The sequence below is a fragment of the Bufo gargarizans genome, chromosome 4 (genome assembly GCF_014858855.1).
Source record: "Bufo gargarizans isolate SCDJY-AF-19 chromosome 4, ASM1485885v1, whole genome shotgun sequence".
NCBI lineage: Eukaryota > Metazoa > Chordata > Amphibia > Anura > Bufonidae > Bufo > Bufo gargarizans.
This window is the reverse complement of record NC_058083.1, coordinates 230298723-230318216: the sequence shown is the minus strand read 5'-3', so window position 1 is coordinate 230318216 and position 19494 is coordinate 230298723. Positions and strand designations below refer to the sequence as shown.

At 41.8% G+C, this 19494-nt stretch overlaps 1 protein-coding gene across 1 annotated transcript; it reads left to right on the top strand.

The window, feature by feature from the left end:
• Positions 1-2352: 2352 nt before the first annotated feature.
• Positions 2353-7666, top strand: LOC122935341. The gene is made up of 8 exons (XM_044291107.1): positions 2353-2359; positions 2442-2503; positions 2581-2658; positions 2753-2833; positions 3303-3522; positions 3734-3893; positions 4038-4500; positions 7565-7666. The coding sequence occupies exons 1-8, from the start codon at positions 2353-2355 to the stop codon at positions 7664-7666; spliced, it is 1173 nt and encodes a 390-aa protein (XP_044147042.1).
• The last annotated feature ends 11828 nt before the right edge of the window (positions 7667-19494 follow it).

Genomic DNA, 19494 nt, shown 5'->3' with positions numbered 1-19494 from the left:
GTGGAGAATGTAATCCATTAAATGCAATTCTTACACCAATGTGGACGCTTGGAGCAGCTGTTACTGGCCGGGACAGTACATGTCTTTCATGGACTACAGGATCAATGCTTTTCACAGCAGCAGCAAGGCAGCATTATAGTAACAAGGCCAGGTCCTATTAACCTCAATGCTTGTTTCATTCTGGTTCCCACACAGGCGCTTATCCTCCTTGTCCACATCCTCCTCCATCAACATTCTCTTGTTATCAACAGAAAAAAGCACATCATCTTTCCGACTCCCTTTTTTCATATTTGTAAGGGTACTTTCACACTTGCGTTTTTGTTTTCCGGCACAGAGTTCCGTCAAAAGTGCTCTATGCCGGAAAACGACTGATCAGGCATATCCCCATGCATTCTGAATGGACAGTAATCCGTTCAGAATGCATCAGGATGTCTTCAGTTCAGTCATTTTGACTGATCAGGCAAAAGAGAAAACCGCAGCATGCTACGGTTTTCTCTCCGGCGAAAAATACTGAAGACTTGCCGGAATGACGGATCCGGCGTTTTACTCCATAGGAATGCATTAGAGCCGGATCCGTCGCAAAGGTTTCAGTTGTTTGCCTGATCGACGGATCCGGTTCTTCTTTCTGCGCCTGCGCAAACGAATAGGAGGAGCTGTGGGCGCCGTCAACTTCCTGTCACTCTTCGATCCTGCCTGCGAGGGAGAAGGGAGGACGCCATTGTAGGTGAGTAGAAACTTTTTTTTTTTTTCTTTCGTCTCCGATTTTTTTTGTTTAAAATCAACATAAGCAGCTCCTATGTAATTATACATGGGAGCTGTAGTAAATAGATCATGCTAGGGGTGGTAGTCCTGTTGACTACCACCCCTAGCATCCACTATATGTACTTCCACCTCATGCAGGGCCTATGTAGTTTTGCATAGGCAATGCATGTGGTGCAAGTACATAGTGGATGCTAGGGGTGGTAGTCCTGTTGACTACCACCCCTAGCATCCACTATGTACTTGCACCTCATGCAGGGCCTATGTAGTTTTGCATAGGCAATGCATGTGGTGCAAGTACATAGTGGATGCTAGGGGTGGTAGTCCTGTTGACTACCACCCCTAGCATCCACTATATGTACTTGCACCTCATGCAGGGCCTATGTAGTTTTGCATAGGCAATGCATGTGGTGCAAGTACATAGTGGATGCTAGGGGTGGTAGTCCTGTTGACTACCACCCCTAGCATCCACTATGTACTTGCACCTCATGCAGGGCCTATGTAGTTTTGCATAGGCAATGCATGTGGTGCAAGTACATAGTGGATGCTAGGGGTGGTAGTCCTGTTGACTACCACCCCTAGCATCCACTATATGTACTTGCACCTCATGCAGGGCCTATGTAGTTTTGCATAGGCAATGCATGTGGTGCAAGTACATAGTGGATGCTAGGGGTGGTAGTCCTGTTGACTACCACCCCTAGCATCCACTATGTACTTGCACCTCATGCAGGGCCTATGTAGTTTTGCATAGGCAATGCATGTGGTGCAAGTACATAGTGGATGCTAGGGGTGGTAGTCCTGTTGACTACCACCCCTAGCATCCACTATGTACTTGCACCTCATGCAGGGCCTATGTAGTTTTGCATAGGCAATGCATGTGGTGCAAGTACATAGTGGATGCTAGGGGTGGTAGTCCTGTTGACTACCACCCCTAGCATCCACTATGTACTTGCACCTCATGCAGGGCCTATGTAGTTTTGCATAGGCAATGCATGTGGTGCAAGTACATAGTGGATGCTAGGGGTGGTAGTCCTGTTGACTACCACCCCTAGCATCCACTATGTACTTGCACCTCATGCAGGGCCTATGTAGTTTTGCATAGGCAATGCATGTGGTGCAAGTACATAGTGGATGCTAGGGGTGGTAGTCCTGTTGACTACCACCCCTAGCATCCACTATATGTACTTGCACCTCATGCAGGGCCTATGTAGTTTTGCATAGGCAATGCATGTGGTGCAAGTACATAGTGGATGCTAGGGGTGGTAGTCCTGTTGACTACCACCCCTAGCATCCACTATGTACTTGCACCTCATGCAGGGCCTATGTAGTTTTGCATAGGCAATGCATGTGGTGCAAGCACATAGTGGATGCTAGGGGTGGTAGTCCTGTTGACTACCACCCCTAGCATCCACTATATGTACTTGCACCTCATGCAGGGCCTATGTAGTTTTGCATAGGCAATGCATGTGGTGCAAGTACATAGTGGATGCTAGGGGTGGTAGTCCGAAAAAATGTTAAATTTTTTTTTTTTTTTCCCATGTAGTCCAAAATCGATTTTTTGGGGAAAAAGAAATTTGAATAGAACTTTAAAGAATGTCAAGTAAGTATTATTAGTCTTGGTTTGTTGTTAATATTTGATAATAATAATAATAATAATCAGAGTAATATTTTTTTTTCTACAGGCTCAACATCTTCAACTGATGCCGGGACCTCTCCTCCAAGACGTAGGCGGAGACATGATACGGTAACAATTTTTTTAAAGCATTCTGCATTTACATTATGAACGCATTTCTTAATTTTTTTATTGTTTATAATTCACAGTCATCATCTGCGGAGGAGAGGCCTCGCGGCCCAGAGACCGCTGGAGAGGAGGAAGCTGGTGGTGGAGGACATGAAGCGGTAAATATTTTTTTTTTATCTTTTTTTTTTTTTAAACACAATATTATGATTTGTATATTAAATTTTTTTTTTGTTGTTGGTATTTCTATTACAGGTCGCTCCTCCCGTTGGATCCAACAGAGGTCGTCAATCGAAAGCCAGAGGAAGTCGGGGAGCCCGCGGCGGTCGTGTTCGTGTGAGTATTTCCTAGAGGAATATTTTTAATTTTAAAACTGTTAAAAGGATTTCTGTCAACAGGTTTGGGCCTATAGAGATACGGACCTGCACGGCTAGATTGCCGCTAGCATGTTCGCAACATATGTGTCCTATAGGGCTGTGTGGTTTTAACTTAATTAATTTTTTTTTTTATAGATATAAATGAGTGTTCAAGGGCTGCACTAACCTTCCTTGTGAGCAGTGCCTTTATATTGTTCCTTCCCTGTCCTGACATCAGCTTCATGCCGAGAACAGCGCATGAGCGACACATTCAACACTCATTTACATATCTATAAAATCCTTTCTCTTTATTTAATTAAAACCACACAGCCTTTTATTGGACACATATATTGAAAACATGCTAGCGGCGATCTAGTCGTGCAGGTCCTATCTCTATAGACCCAAACCTGCTTTAAACATGAGATTATAATTTTTTTTTTTTATTTTAGGGTTCACGACGCTCCACCAGAACGGATGAGGAGGAATTTGGTAGTTGTATAATTGACAATGAACTCCTCATCCAGATGGTGGAGGATAGACCACCGCTCTGGGACCACACAGACCGCCGCCATGCTGACCATCATGGTACCCGGCTCCTCTGGCTTGAGATATGCGAAGTCTTGGTGCCTAATTGGGACGACCTCAATGAGAGTCAACGGGAGGAGTGCCGTAAGTATACTCTAGTATAATGCACATGTGTACTTTTCATTATAAATTGGTTTTGTGTCTGGTTGAAGTTGGTCACTCAATGCTACCTATAGTGAACATCAATAATTTTTTTATTGTTGTTGTAGCAGGTTCAAACAAATACTAAACCATTTCTGATGTCTGAAATAAATTATTATAATATTTATTTATTTTATTTTTTTCTTGCGGACAGGGACTACAATCCTGGTGCGGTGGCGGTCAATGAGGGACCGCTATAAGAAGGACTACAACGAGGAGGTCAAGCGCCCGAGTGGTTCAGGAGGAAGCCAAAAGCGGCCGTACCGTTATGCGGCCGCATTAGGTTTTCTTAGGAGAACCCTACAGCTGCGAAGGTAAGCTGTAATGTTTATAATAATTATGAATACTAATCTCCAATCTATGTGTGTGGCCTAGACAGACTGTCATTTGACACTCTGTCTTGGACATTCACACATAGTTCCCTATTTGTCCATTAATTTTTTTTTTTCCTTTTACAGCACATCTAGCAGTACTCGGGCGCAACAAGCTCCTCGTGAAGTCCTTCCAGAGTCCGGAGCTCAAGAGGCGGTTCCCGAAGAGCCGCCCACCGCGGGTCCCTCACGTCCTACTCCAACAGCTGGTCGGGACCTCAATGTTCCCCTACCTGTGCCCTCTGGCGACGCAACAATGGCCACAATGGCACCACTTTTTGAGGCATTGATGCGTCGCCAGAGGACCGGTAGGAGCCGTCAGGCGGACTACGAGGATCTCACAAGGCTCGTTTACGAGTCCTTGATGGGATATACCAATAGGATTGCCGCTTTGGAGGAACAAGTGCGACGTCTGCAGGAGGGGGCGGTGCATACGTCGCAATTGGGTCCTGTGCATCACTATTGGTATTCGTTGCTCCCCGTGATGGAACGATTTACGCCCGACCAGTTGTTTGAGGCCCGAAGACAGGTGGACAGTGTCTTGTGGCAAGTTCAACACCGCCCCACATCCTATCCCCCATCCATGCCCTATCCCCCATCCATGCCCTATCCCCCATCCATGCCCTATCCCCCATCCATGCCCTATCCCCCATCACAACCTCAACAACCCCCTACCCAAACTACCTACCCACCTTTCCTACCTCCTCATCCCCCATCCCAGCCTCCACATTCCACCGAGCACTTTTCTCACCACTTTTCTCCTTCTCCTCCTCAATATTTTCCAACTAGCAGTTTCAACACTCCTTCTACTCTGGCTCGGTCAACTCCTTCTCCCGCTCCCCCATCCAGATTGAATACTCCCTCTGTTGTGCTTGCCACAACACACACTTTTATGTCCACAGGGGCACAGGAACGAGGGGGACCAACCAGTGTTGAAACCTCCACCACCCAACCTTCTACTCCCACCACTCCCACCGGTCCTACTTACAGGCATTTATAGCCTTTTTTTTTATTTTTTTATTATTCTAAAAAGTTATTTATATTATTAAAAAAAATTATTTTTAAAATAAAAAAGATATTGTTTATAAATTTTATTTGTTTTGTATTTATTTAATTTTTTGGTAAATAAAAGCGAACATCTCACATCGCTTTTGAAGTGAACTATACTTGGTTTGCTCCGACAGCGATGGGAGATTACTTTAGTGTATGTAGGAAAGGTCTTTAAAATTGTACGATCGCCAGCGAAGCGACACAAGTATGTGTCGCTCCGCTGGCGTTGCTCAGATTACTACACCATAACAGGCCTGATAAAATCTACCTTCGCCAGTGGAGCGACACAAGTATGTGTCGCTCCGCTGGCGTTGGTCAGATTACTACACCATAACAGGCCTGATAAAATCTACCTTCACCAGTGGAGCAACACAAGTATGTGTCGCTCCTCTGGTGTCGGTCAGATACTACACCATAAAAGGACTGATGAAATCTACCTTCGCCAGTGGAGCAACACAAGTATGTGTCGCTCCGCTGGCGTTGGTCAGATTACTACAACATAACAGGCCTGATAAAATCTACCTTCGCCAGTGGAGCGACACAAGTATGTGTCGCTCCGCTGGCGTTGGTCAGATTACTACACCATAACAGGCCTGATAAAATCTACCTTCACCAGTGGAGCAACACAAGTATGTGTCGCTCCTCTGGTGTCGGTCAGATACTACACCATAAAAGGACTGATGAAATCTACCTTCGCCAGTGGAGCAACACAAGTATGTGTCGCTCCGCTGGCGTTGGTCAGATTACTACAACATAACAGGCCTGATAAAATCTACCTTCGCCAGTGGAGCGACACAAGTATGTGTCGCTCCGCTGGCGTTGGTCAGATTACTACACCATAACAGGCCTGATAAAATCTACCTGCGCCAGCGAAGCTACACAAAGATGTGTGGCTCCTCTAGCGATATAGAAGATTGAAATTGAGTATCAACACAATAATATATCTGCAGTGTAGCAAATCACGAATGTATTTCTCTTATATCGTGCTAAAAATAATATATAATTAAAAATTTCAAATACTTAGAAAAACTATATTTATTGAAACACAAATCCAATTGAAAACTAATACAAAAAACTGTAAACCACTAAAATAAACAGAAATTAACTGTAAATCTCAAAAAAAATGAAAATGTTTAAACAAATCGGTCCTGCCAGTCCACCCTTCCTGCCTCCGAGCAAAAATAATCTGCAAAACAGTCTCTCATCCGTGATACTGCAACACTTGACCGTGGTCCAAAACTTTCAATGCTTGGCATCTCGCTGTCCTCCTGTATCTGTTCCAAATTCAGTGGTTCCTTTTTAAGGAGGTAGTTGTGTAACACAACTGCACACTTTACAACCTCATCCACCGATTCCACCTTCATATGAATTGGTTTGGTAAAAATCCGCCATTTTGCAACCAAAATTCCAAATGTACATTCAACCATTCTTCGAGCCCTGGTCAAGCGGTAGTTGTATGTCCGTTTTGTTAAATTTAATCCGCGGCTTGAATAAGGTTTCAGAAGATTTCCACACATTTGGAAGGCCTCATCACCAACCAATACAAACGGCATGGGTGGGGCCTCAGTACCTGGCAGTGGTTGAGGCTGCGGGAAATCAAATTCTCTATTATATAGACTTCTGCCCATATAAGAATTTTTAAAAACCATGGAATCGTTGGTGCGTCCATAGGCCCCCACGTCGACGGCAACAAATCGGTATTCTGCATCAGCGATAGCCATTAGAATTATTGAAAAATATTTCTTATAGTTGTAAAACTCAGATCCGGATCCTTGGGGCTTGATTATTCTTATATGTTTCCCGTCTACTGCACCTATGCAGTTGGGAAACTGACAAATGTCCCAATATTTTTCAGCAATTTCGGTCCAATGCTGTCTAGTTGGATGTGGAATAAATTCTTCATGAAGTTGATCCCACAAAACACGGCATGTCTCCTTCACAATCATGGAAACAGTCGATATGCCAAGGCGAAATTGGAAATGGAGTGAGCTAAAACTTTCTCCACTTGCAAGAAACCTATGGAAAAAAAAAGATTTTTATTTTAGAAAAAATTATAATATATATCATTCGAGATACAATTCTATGGGACGTTTTTTTATCAAGATTTTTTATGTAGACAATAATAATGTAAAAAAAAGGAGAAAGGTTTCTTCTCCATGGTGACCGATATTTATCACAGTTCATTTGACATTGTTTGACCATTATTTGGATTTAAGCATAATTAAAAATAATAATCACTTGTGGCCTATACACTTTCTACAATGATCACAGGAAATAAAAATTTAAATTAATTTACTTTTACACTACCAATGAGCAGCTTTAAAAAATTAGAATTCGTACTATATATAATATTTATCTACTTTACCTTATGGTCAACAACAGGCGTTCTGCTGGGGAAACACAGCGGCGGAAAGTGGTGTCTTGCCTTTGAATGTGTGGTGACACCCGTTGTAAGAGATCGTCAAAACTTTCTACTGTCATCCGTAAGTAATTAACAAATTTGTCTGGATAATTCCTCAATTCGGGAAACAAAGTTTCAAAAACTCCCCTTCTTATTCTTGCAGATGTTATTGGATGCACCCAATAGCGACGCTTTCTACGCTGTCTGTCTCGAAGACGTCTTCTCCAGCGCGAAACCAGAATTAGAGCCTGGAATCCAAAACTAATATGGTCTGGCATCATCTTTACACTCTGCAGAAGGAACTTCTGAGTGGTAAGTGACCTTCGGTTTTCTTTTATAGCCACTTGTAGTATTTGCTTAACAGATTGCATCTTTTTATCTCTGAAATTTGAATAACGGATCCGTCCTTCCGTTTACAAACGGAAGGAAACGGAACAGACGGATCCGCTATTACGACGGATCCGGCAGACGGATCCGTCGAAAAGTGTATGTCGGATGCAACGGAATGACGGATCCGGCATAAAATACTATTGCCGGAACGACGGATCCGTTGCATGAAAAATATCCGTTAATGTTGATTTTGACGGATCCGGCAGGTAATTCCGGCGACGGAACTGCTTGCCGGATCACTCTGCCGCAAGTGTGAAAGTAGCCTAAAGCGAAGTGTTTGCCATGCCATGCCAGATATGATTGGCCTGGGAGAGAGTAGCCACACAGCTGATCAGTTGCAAAAGTGCATCAGGCAGGAAGCATCCTGCTGGCTGTCTCCCTGCCAACTCCAACTGTGCAAGGTGGTCAGCGACAATGACAGGAATATTTTGGCCACTTTGCATTTGGGGGAAATAACACATGCTCCATGCATAACACACGTGATAAATTTAGCCATACAATGCTTTTTCAAAAAGTACAGTGGCTTGCAGAGGGTGTTATCTATGTCCAGGAGACCTTCCTGGCATTTCAGCCATTCTTGTGGCTGAACTCCCATGTGGCAAGGAACTCCCTCCTGGATTTGCAGTGGCACTGCTTGATCTGTGATGTCTCAACTTGTAGGAAGCGGTGTAACATAGTAACATAGTACCATAGTACATAAGGCCGAAAAAAGACATTTGTCCATCCAGTTCGGCCTGTCATCCTGCAAGTTGATCCAGAGGAAGGCAAAAAAACCCTGTGAGGTAGAAGCCAATTTTCCTCACTTTAGGGGAATAAAAATTCCTTCCCGACTCCAATCAGGCAATCAGAATAACTCCCTGGATCAATGACCCCTCTCTAGTAGCTATAGCCTGTAATATTATTACACTCCAGAAATACATCCAGGCCCCTCTTGAATTCCTTTATTGTACTCACCATCACCACCTCATCAGGCAGAGAGTTCCATAGTCTCACTGCTATTACCGTAAAGAATCCTCTTCTATGTTTGTGTACAAACCTTCTTTCCTCCAGATGCAGAGGATGTCCCCTCGTCACAGTCACAGTCCTGGGAATGAATAGATGATGGGATAGATCTCTGTACTGTCCCCTGATATATTTATACATATTAATTAGATCTCCTCTCAGTCATCTTTTTTCTAAAGTGAATAACCCTAATTTTGATAATCTTTCAGGGTACTGTAGTTGCCCCATTCCAGTTATTACTTTAGTTGCCCTCCTCTGGACCCTCTCCAGCTCTGCTATGTCTGCCTTGCTTACAGGAGCCCAGAACTGTACACAGTACTCCATGTGTGGTCTGACTAGTGATTTGTAAAGTGGTAGAACTATGTTCTCATCACGGGCATCTATGCCCCTTTTGATGCAACCCATTATCTTATTGGCCTTGGCAGCAGCTGCCTGACACTGTTTTTTGCAGCTTAGTTTGCTGTTTATTAAAATTCCTAGATCTTTTTCCATGTCAGTGTTACTGAGTGTTTTACCATTTAATAAGTACGGGTGACTTGCATTTTTCCTTCCCATGTGCATAACTTTACATTTGTCAGTGTTAAACCTCATCTGCCACTTATCTGCCCAAGCCTCCAATCTATCCAGATCGCTCTGTAGTAGTATACTGTCCTCTTCAGTGTTAATTACTTTACACAGTTTAGTGTCATCTGCGAAAATTGATATTTTACTATGCAAGCCTTCTACAAGATCATTAATAAATATATTGAAGAGAATATGGCCCAATACTGACCCCTGAGGTACCCCACTAGTGACAGTGACCCAATCTGAGTATGTACCATTAATAACCACCCTCTGTTTTCTATCATTGAGCCAGTTACTTACCCACTTACAGACGTTTTCTCCCAGTCCGAGCATTCTCATTTTATATACTAACCTTTTATGTGGTACAGTGTCAAATGCTTTAGAGAAGTCCAGATACACGACATCCATTGATTCACCGCTGTCAAGTCTAGAACTTACCTCCTCATAGAAACTGATTAAATTTGTTTGACATGACCGATCCCTCACAAAGCCATGCTGATATGGCGTTATTTGCTTATTTCCGTTAAGATGCTCTAACATAGCATCTCTCAGAAAACCTTCAAACAGTTTACCCACAACAGATGTTAAACTTACCGGCCTATAGTTTCCAGGCTCTGTTTTTGGACCCTTTTTGAATATTGGCACCACATTTGCCATGCGCCAATCCTGTAGGACATTCCCTGTCAATATAGAATCTGCAAATATCAGAAATAAGGGTCTGGCTATGACATTACTTAATTCCCTTAGGATACGGGGGTGTATGCCATCCGGTCCTAGCGATTTGTCTATTTTAATCTTTTTAAGTCGCTGTTGTACTTCTTCCTGGGTCAGACAGGACACTTTTAATGGGGAATTTATTTCAACCTTCGGCATGTCATCTGACAGTTTATTTTCCTCAGTGAATACATTGGAGAAAAAAATATTTAACAGCTTTGCTTTCTCCTCGTCGCTCTCTGCGACTTCCCCCTCATTACTCTTTAACGGGCCGACACCTTCAGATTTATACTTTTTAACATTTATATAATTGAAGAACATTTTAGGGTTAGTTTTACTCTCTTTGGCAATTAATCTCTCGGTCTCTAGTTTGGCCGCTTTTATTTGTTTTTTACATGTTCTATTTTTTTCCTTATAGTTTTTCAGTGCTTCCGTGCTACCTTCCTGTTTTAGTGTTTTATATGCTTTCTTTTTGTCATTTATTGCTTTCTTTACAGTTCTGTTTATCCACATTGGTTTCTTTTTGTTCCTTAACCTTTTATTCCCATACGGTATGTACCTCTCACAATTAGATTTTAGGATGCTTTTAAAGATATCCCATTTTGTGGCTGTATTTTTATTTGTGAGGACTTTATCCCATTTAGTTAGGCCTATGGCCTCTCTTAGTTGGCTAAATTTAGCTTTTTTGAAGTTTGGTATTTTTGTTCCTCCCTCTCTTGAATGATAATTGGAAGGTTATTACTTTGTGGTCACTATTTCCCAGGTGTCCCCCAACCTGCACGTCTGTTGTTCTGTGAGGCCTATTGGTTAATACTAAGTCCAGTATGGCCGTCCCTCTAGTCGGGTCCTGAACCAGTTGGGAGAGGTAATTGTCTTTGGTTATTGCCAAGAACCTGTTTCCTTTATGAGATATACAAGTTTCAGTTTCCCAGTCTATATCTGGGTAGTTGAAGTCCCCCATAATAACCACCTCATTATGATTTGCCGCCTTGTCAATCTCATTTAGCAGTAGATTTTCTGTGGACTCTGGTATATTAGGTGGTTTATAGTAAACTCCTATTAGTAATTTATTATTGGTTTTAGTGCCATGTATCTCTACCCACAGTGACTCCACATGTTCATGTCCCTCACTTATATCTTATATCTCCACGGAGTGTGGGCTTTAGACCGGACTTTACAAAAAGGCAGACCCCTCCTCCTCTCCGGTTTTGACGATCCTTTCTAATATCAGTGAATCATTTTATCATGCACCAGACCACCTCTGCAGGGATTATGTATTGCCCCATGGCCAGGCGGTGTCAGTATATCAGAGATACCTGTTGCAAACTTAGGCCCTTCCAAGAGGTCACCAGGTTTGTTAGTAGGGACAACTTAAGCATCAACAAGGTCATCACCCTGAAATTTATCTCATGCTGATGCAACAATGGATGGTGGAAGAACAGTTTACGCATCTTGCTGGCGACTCTTAGCTGTTAGGGACCCACATGGAGAAAGAGCCATGGTGAAGGAAGTGGACAATGAGGATAAGGAGCTACCACTAGAGGAGGAGGAGAAGCAACAGGAGTCACGTTTGCATGAGGACAAGGATGCTAATGCCGACGACGCCGAACATGATGACTAATCATCTCAATAGGGGGTGGAGCTGGGAGCAACTGAGTCCTTAAGCATGCTGGCAATAAAGGCAAGCAATATGATTACTTATGTAATGACAGGCATATCCTTACCAACAAGTAATCTGATGATTACTGGATAGCCATGCTTTTTGACCCCTCACCATCAAAGTAAAATGGGGGAATGTTGTTGCATTGCAGAAATGTAGGCCTAATTGCTTTATTTCCAGGATACACTGTGTACGCAGCTTGACTCAGCTTTGGTAATCTTTTGATTATTGATTGGGTATTATGTATTTCTTACTACTGCATTGTTAGGGCTGCAATTCCTATAAAAAGGTTATTTAAATCTATACCCTGTAGCATTTTCAAAAGTGGGCCGTCCAGACACAGGTTTACGTAAACTAGATTATATGTAGGCCTTCAGATATGTATGGCTTTACAAAATAAAGCAGAAAACTGCAGTACACTTCCAGCAATATATAGCACATATACAGACTTCTCCTCATACAGGGGCAGACTGGGAACTTAAAGTGGCGCTGGAGAAAACCTAAAAGTGGTCCAAATTGACAGAAGACATGGCAATACAAGTAGGCAGGGACAACAGAAGTAGGCAGGTTATGCAATACCATAGTGCAGCACACAATTCCTCCCCAGCAGAACCAAATATCACAGTTCAGCACAAAATACTGCCGCAGTCTCTACAGCATTTATAGTTGGAGTGTACCCGCTGCCGCCGGCCAGGTGCATAAGTACCTAATGCTCCTAGCATTAATTAATGTTGAGAGCATCAGATTATTATGTATCCAGCTGACAGCCAAGAGGGCGGCTCAGATGGTCCCTTTGCTATTGGCCCACTGGGAAATTTCGCTGTGGGGTCTATGGCCAGTCCACCCCTGCCCTCATACCTTCACAGCCTTCATAGACACCAAAACAATAACTAAACTGTAACTAAATAGTTAGTACAGTATTAATATATAAAATATCTTGAACAACTTCTCTCCCCAAAGGCTGCCTATAAGCAAAGGCCCACTGTGCCTATAGTAAATCTATACCTGTGAACCCAGTGAGGAAAGACTAGTTTCTCTTCCTTGTTTGGGGAAATCAGTATAACTGTTGTCTTGGAAGATAACTGCATGAAGAGGAAGACAAGACATTAGATTTAGTAATTAATTGTTTCTGATTTTCCACTGCCCAGAGACAAATGCCTGGAAAGGTTTCTGGTTAAATTTTTGGAATAAATGCTTTAGGTAGTCAATGTTGTGAAGCAGTAAAGTAGGTTCATAGAGAAAAAGAAAACGTACCTTAAATCTTAATGGAATATCAAATAGATTTATGAATTGATTATCATATGGCTTATACTGTACACTGGATCTACGTGGAATTCATTATGGATCATATAGCATTCTAAATTAATTACAAATAGCTCTATACATTATCAGTGATTATACTATACAGCAGAGAACAGTTAAATTGTATACTGTTGTGTCTTTCTTTCCACAATCAAATGTCAAAAGCTGTGACCATATCCCATCATGTCTGACTGCACCAACATATAGCACTGGTAATTGAACAGGTTCTATTAACATAATATTTTGACATAGTCAAGCAAAAAGGAACTGGAAGCAAGTTTTGCGGCAGGTTCATTATTAGAGCCTTACATGACAGGTTGCTGCAATTCCTGACATTTTATTTACTTTTCTTTTTGCCTAGCTTAAAGATTATATGTGACATAGCTGTCATCCCATATTTATTCTCTTCCGTCTCAGAGGCATATACTAAAAGTGTTTGGCTCAAAGTTTGTGACACTTTACTTGCTAAATACATAAGAAATGCCCTAAATGTCTAAATGTCAGTCAGCAAAAAAACACTCACCATGGATCATAAAAAAAAACTAATAATTTGTTCCCAATGTTTTTCCATAGGTTAGTTAAGGCTTGGGGACTTTGGGAATATGTGAATAATTGTTATGCACATAGATTATAATTCAGGTTACATAAGGTTATATTAGATATCTATAGTTGCAAAATAAATTGGCCTATAATTTGTCTATAATTTAAAAGAGTTTTCCACTTTGGCCAATCAATTTTCCTTACAATTGTCGGCCAATAATAAGTTTAACAAAAGGTGTTTTGCTTTTATGTGTCCCAGCAATTTAGCTTTGAACCATCACAATCTGCAATGCACAGCACTGGAAAACCATTACACAGTGCTCCTCATTGTAGCTGCATTACACTCTTGCCAATAGGTGGACAGGGGGCTTTCTCCATTAGCTCAGGATTCCTCAATAAAGAATTTGAAAACCAGTCTTCTAAACCAGACAACCCATTTTAAAGGGTAAAATGAAATTATTTTTATTACAATCTGTTTTGTACCCACTCCTGTTTTTGGCTAACAAATCACAAGTCAATTCTGATGGGACCGTACAGGCCTTACAGCTGCTATACAGACAGGATCAGTTGTGTGTCTAATTTTTACTTTCTTCTGACAGATCAGAAGAAGGGTCAAATAAATGATTACGTCAGCCAGGCCAAAAGGCAAAAGAGTGGCCCAGTTATGAAGTAGGGAGGGTGGGAACAGCATGAGAAGTCCACAGAGTGGCCCTATGACATAGTGGTGAGATGGAAGCAGCATGAGGAGACCATAGAGTGGCCCAATGACAGAGTCTGGAGGTGGCGTCAGCATCAGGAGGCCACAGAGTGGCATGACGACAAAAGATTGTGGAGGTGGCAGCAGTATGAGGAGGCCACAGAGTAGCACGATGACAATAGATTGTGGAGGTGGCATCAGCATGAGGAGGCCACAGAGTGGTACAAAGACAAAGTGTGGAGGTGTCAGCAGCATGAGGAGGCCAGAGTATCACTATGACAAGAGATTGTGGAGGTGTCAGCAGCATGAGGGGTCCACAGAGTGGCACCATGACAAAGTGTGGAGGTTTCAGCAGTATGAGGAGGCAACCGAGTGGTACAATGACCAAGTCTGGAGTTGGCAGCAGCATGAGGAGAACACAGAGTGGCCCAATGATAAGAGTATGGAGGTGGCAGATGTATGAGGAGGCCACCTTGTGGCATAGTGACTGAGTGTGGAGGTGGGGACAGCATGAGGAGACCACAGAGTGGCCCAATGACAGAGTATGGAGGTGAAATAGGCCACTAAACGCTTTCTCCACAAATAACTGCAACAGTGTATATTTACGTACAGTACAGACCAAAAGTTTGGACACACCTTCTCATTCAAAGAGTTTTCTTTATTTTCATGACTATGAAAATTGTAGATTCACACTGAAGGCATCAAAACTATGAATTAACATGTGGAATTATATACAAAACAAAAAAGTGTGAAACAACTGAAAATATGTCATATTCTAGGTTCTTCAAAGTAGCCACCTTTTGCTTTGATTACTGCTTTGCACATTCTTGGCATTCTCTTGATGAGCTTCAAGAGGTAGTCACCTGAAATGGTCTTCCAACTGTCTTGAAGAAGTTCCCAGAGATGCTTAGCACTTGTTGGCCCTTCACTCTGCGGTCCAGCTCACCCCAAACCATCTCGATTGGGTTCAGGTCCAGTGACCGTGGAGGCCAAGTCATCTGGCGCAGCACCCCATCACTCTCCTTCATGGTCAAATAGCCCTTACACAGCCTGGAGGTGTATTTGGGGTCATTGTCCTGTTGAAAAATAAATGATGGTCCAACTAAACGCAAACCAGATGGAATAGCATGCCGCTGCAAGATGCTGTGGTAGCCATGCTGGTTCAGTATGCCTTCAATTTTGAATAAATCCCCAACAGTGTCACCAGCAAAGCACCCCCACACCATCACACCTCCTCCTCTATGCTTCACGGTGGAAACCAGTCATGTAGAGTCCATCCGTTCACCTTTTCTGCATCGCACAAAGATACGGTGATTGGAACCAAAGATCTAAAATTTGGACTCATCAGACCAAAGCACAGATTTCCACTGGTCTAATGTCCATTCCTTGTGTTCTTTAGCCCAAACAAGTCTCTTCTGCTTGTTGCCTGTCCTTAGCAGTGGTTTCCTAGCAGATATTCTACCATGAAGGCCTGATTCACACAGTCTCCTCTTAACAGTTGTTCTAGAGATGTGTCTGCTGCTAGAACTCTGTGTGCCATTGACCTGGTCTCTAATCTGAGCTGCTGTTAACCTGCGATTTCTGAGGCTGGTGACTCGGATGAACTTATCCCCCGCAGCAGAGGTGACTCTTGGTCTTCCTTTCCTGGGGCGGTCCGCATGTGAGCCAGTTTCTTTGTAGCGCTTGATGGTTTTTGTGACTGCACTTGGGGACACTTTCAAAGTTTTCCCAATTTTTCGGACTGATCAACCTTCATTTCTTATGGCCACTCGTTTTTCTATACTTAGCTGCTTTTTTCTTGCCATAATGCAAATTCTAACAGTCTATTCAGTAGGACTATCAGCTGTGTATCCACCTGACTTCTCCACAACGCAACTGATGGTCCCAACCCCATTTATAAGGCAAGAAATCCCACTTATTAAACCTGACAGGGCACACCTGTGAAGTGAAAATTATTTCAGATGACTACCTCTTGAAGCTCATCAAGAGAATGCCAAGAGTGTGCAAAGCAGTAATCAAAGCAAAAGGTGGCTACTTTGAAGAACCTAGAATATGACATATTTTCAGTTGTTTCACACTTTTTTGTTCTGTATATAATTCCACATGTGTTAATTCATAGTTTTGATGCCTTCAGTGTGAATCTATAATTTTCATAGTCATGAAAATAAAGAAAACTCTTTAAATGAGAAGGTGCGTCCAAACTTTTGGTCTGTACTGTATATATGCGCAATAGTGTATATATACACATATGCATATATACGCTGCAACATCGTGTTTATTTTTCTTTCTGTCCTGAAATAGGCCATTAAACGCTTTCAATACATATAACTGCCGAAGTAAACTGAGATTATATTTTTCTTTTTGTACTGAAAGAGGCTACTAAACACTTTCAACACATCTAACCGCCGAAGTGAACTGAGAATATTTTTTCTTTCTGTACTGAAATAGGCCACTAAACGCTTTCAACACATATACAGACGTGGACAAAATTGTTGGTACCCTTTGGTCAATGAAAGAAAAAGTCACAATGGTCACAGAAATAACTTTAATCTGACAAAAGTAATAATAAATTAAAATTCTATAAATGTTAACCAATGAAAGTCAGACATTGTTTTTCAACCATGCTTCAACAGAATTATGTAAAAAAATAAACTCATGAAACAGGCATGGACAAAAATGATGGTACCCCTAGAAAACACAGAACATAATGTGACCAAAGGGACATGTTAATTCAAGGTGTGTCCACTAATTAGCATCACAGGTGTCTACAACCTTGTAATCAGCCATTGGGCCTATATATATGGCTCCAGGTAATCACTGTGTTGTTTGGTGATATGGTGTGTACCACACTCGACATGGACCAGAGGAAGCAAAGGAAAGAGCTGTCTCAAGAGATCAGAAAGAAAATTATAGACAAGCATGTTAAAGGTAAAGGCTATAAGACCATCTCCAAGCAACTAGATGTTCCTGTGAGTACAGTTGCACATATTATTCATAAGTTTAAGATCCATGGGACTGTAGCCAACCTCCCTGGACGTGGCCGCAGGAGGAAAATTGATGACAAATCTAAGAGACGGATAATCCGAATGGTAACAAAAGAGCCTAGAAAGACTTCTAAAGAGATTCAAGGTGAACTTCATGCTCAAGGAACATCAGTGTCAGATCGCACCATCCGTCGTTGTTTGAGCCAAAGTGGACTACATGGGAGACGACCAAGGAGGACACCATTGTTGAAAACGAATCATAAAAAAGCAAGACTGGAATATGCCAAACTACATGTTGACAAGCCACAAAGCTTCTGGGAGAATGTCCTGTGGACAGATGAGACAAAAATCGAAGTTTTTGCCAAGGCACATCAGCTGTATGTTCACAGACGAAAAAATGAAGCATATCAAGAAAAGAACACTGTCCCTACTGTGAAACATGGAGGAGGCTCTGTTATGTTCTGGGGCTGCTTTGCTGCGTCTGGCACAGGGTGTCTTGAATCTGTGCAGGGTACAATGAAATCTCAAGACTATCAAGGAATTCTAGAGAGAAATGTACTAGCCAGTGTCAGAAAGCTTGGTCTCAGTCGCAGGTCATGGGTCTTGCAACAGGACAATGACCCAAAACACACCGCTAAAAACACCCAAGAATGGCTAAGAGGAAAAAATTGGACTATTCTAAAGTGGCCTTCTATGAGCCCTGACCTCAATCCTATTGAGCATCTTTGGAAGGAGCTGAAACATGCAGTCTGGAAAAGGCACCCTTCAAACCGGACACAACTGGAGCAGTTTGCTCATGAGGAGTGGGCCAAAATACCTGCTGAGAGGTGCAGATGTCTCATTGACAGTTACAGGAAGCGTTTGATTGCAGTGATTGCCTCAAAAGGTTGCGCAACAAAATATTAAGTTAGGGGTACCATCATTTTTGTCCATGCCTGTTTCATGAGTTTATTTTTTTACATAATTCTGTTGAAGCATGGTTGAAAAACAATGTCTGACTTTCATTGGTTAACATTTATAGAATTTTAATTTATTATTACTTTTGTCAGATTAAAGTTATTTCTGTGACCATTGTGACTTTTTCTTTCATTGACCAAAGGGTACCAACAATTTTGTCCACGTCTGTAACTGCCAAAGTAACCTGAGAATATATTTTTCTTTTTGTACTGAAATAGGCCACTAAACGCTTTCAACATATATAACCGTCAAATAGAATATCCTTTTCTTTTTGTAGTGAAATAGGCCACAAAACGCTTTCAACACATATAACCGCCAAAGTGAACTGAAAATATATTTTTCTTTTTGTACTGAAATAGGCCACTAAATGCTGTCAACAGATATAACCGCCGAAGAGAACTGAGAATATATTTTTCTTTTTGTACTGAAATAGGCCACTAAATGCTTCCAACATAAATAAATGCCAAAGTGAATTGAGAATATATTTTTCTTTTAGTACTGAAATAGGCCACTAAACGCTGTCAACACATAACCGCCAAAGTGAACTGAGAATATATTTTTCATTTTTTAATGAAATAGGCCACTAAACACTTTTGCCACAAAGAACTGCAAAAGTTAAGTGCTCATATATTTTTCTTTCTGTACTGAAATAGGCCGCTAAACGCTTTCACCACATATAACTGCAGAAGTGAACTGAGAATATATTTTTATTTTTGTATTGAAATAGACCACTGAACTCTTTCACCTCAAATAACTGCAACAGTGAAGTGCATATATATTTTTCTTTCTGTACTGAAATAGGCCACTAAATGCTTTCAACACATAACTGCAGAAGTAAACTGAGAGTATATTTATCTTTTTGCACTGAAATAGGCCACTAATCACTTTTGCAACAAATAACTGCAACAGTGAAGTGCGTAAATATTTCATTTCTGTACTAAAATAGGCCACTAAAGGCTTTTCAACATAGCATTTGCACCCCAATAACCAGAACCATATTTCTGGAATGACAGAGCTGTAAAATGGCTATTTGGATCCCCAAATAATCTTTCCCTGCACTTGTAAATCGATTTTTTAGCAGTGTCCCTAGCACCTTCTGATGTCTCTCCCTGCACTAAGATGCTGCAAAATGATTCCTCCCTATCCTTTCCCTGCACTCATAAATAATTGTTTCAGTTTTTTTGTCACAAGGAGGTTTTTCCTATTGCTGTCCCTTGCGCCTTCTTACATCTGTCCCTGCCATCAGAACGCTGGAAAATGTCTGAATCTAAGATGGCCGCCTT

Coding starts and splice junctions, on each gene's coding strand:
- LOC122935341 (XM_044291107.1), top strand. Junction 2,504..2,580: donor GTAGGCGGAGACATGATACG/GTAACAATTTTT, acceptor TATAATTCACAG/TCATCATCTGCGGAGGAGAG. Junction 3,523..3,733: donor GAGTCAACGGGAGGAGTGCC/GTAAGTATACTC, acceptor TCTTGCGGACAG/GGACTACAATCCTGGTGCGG.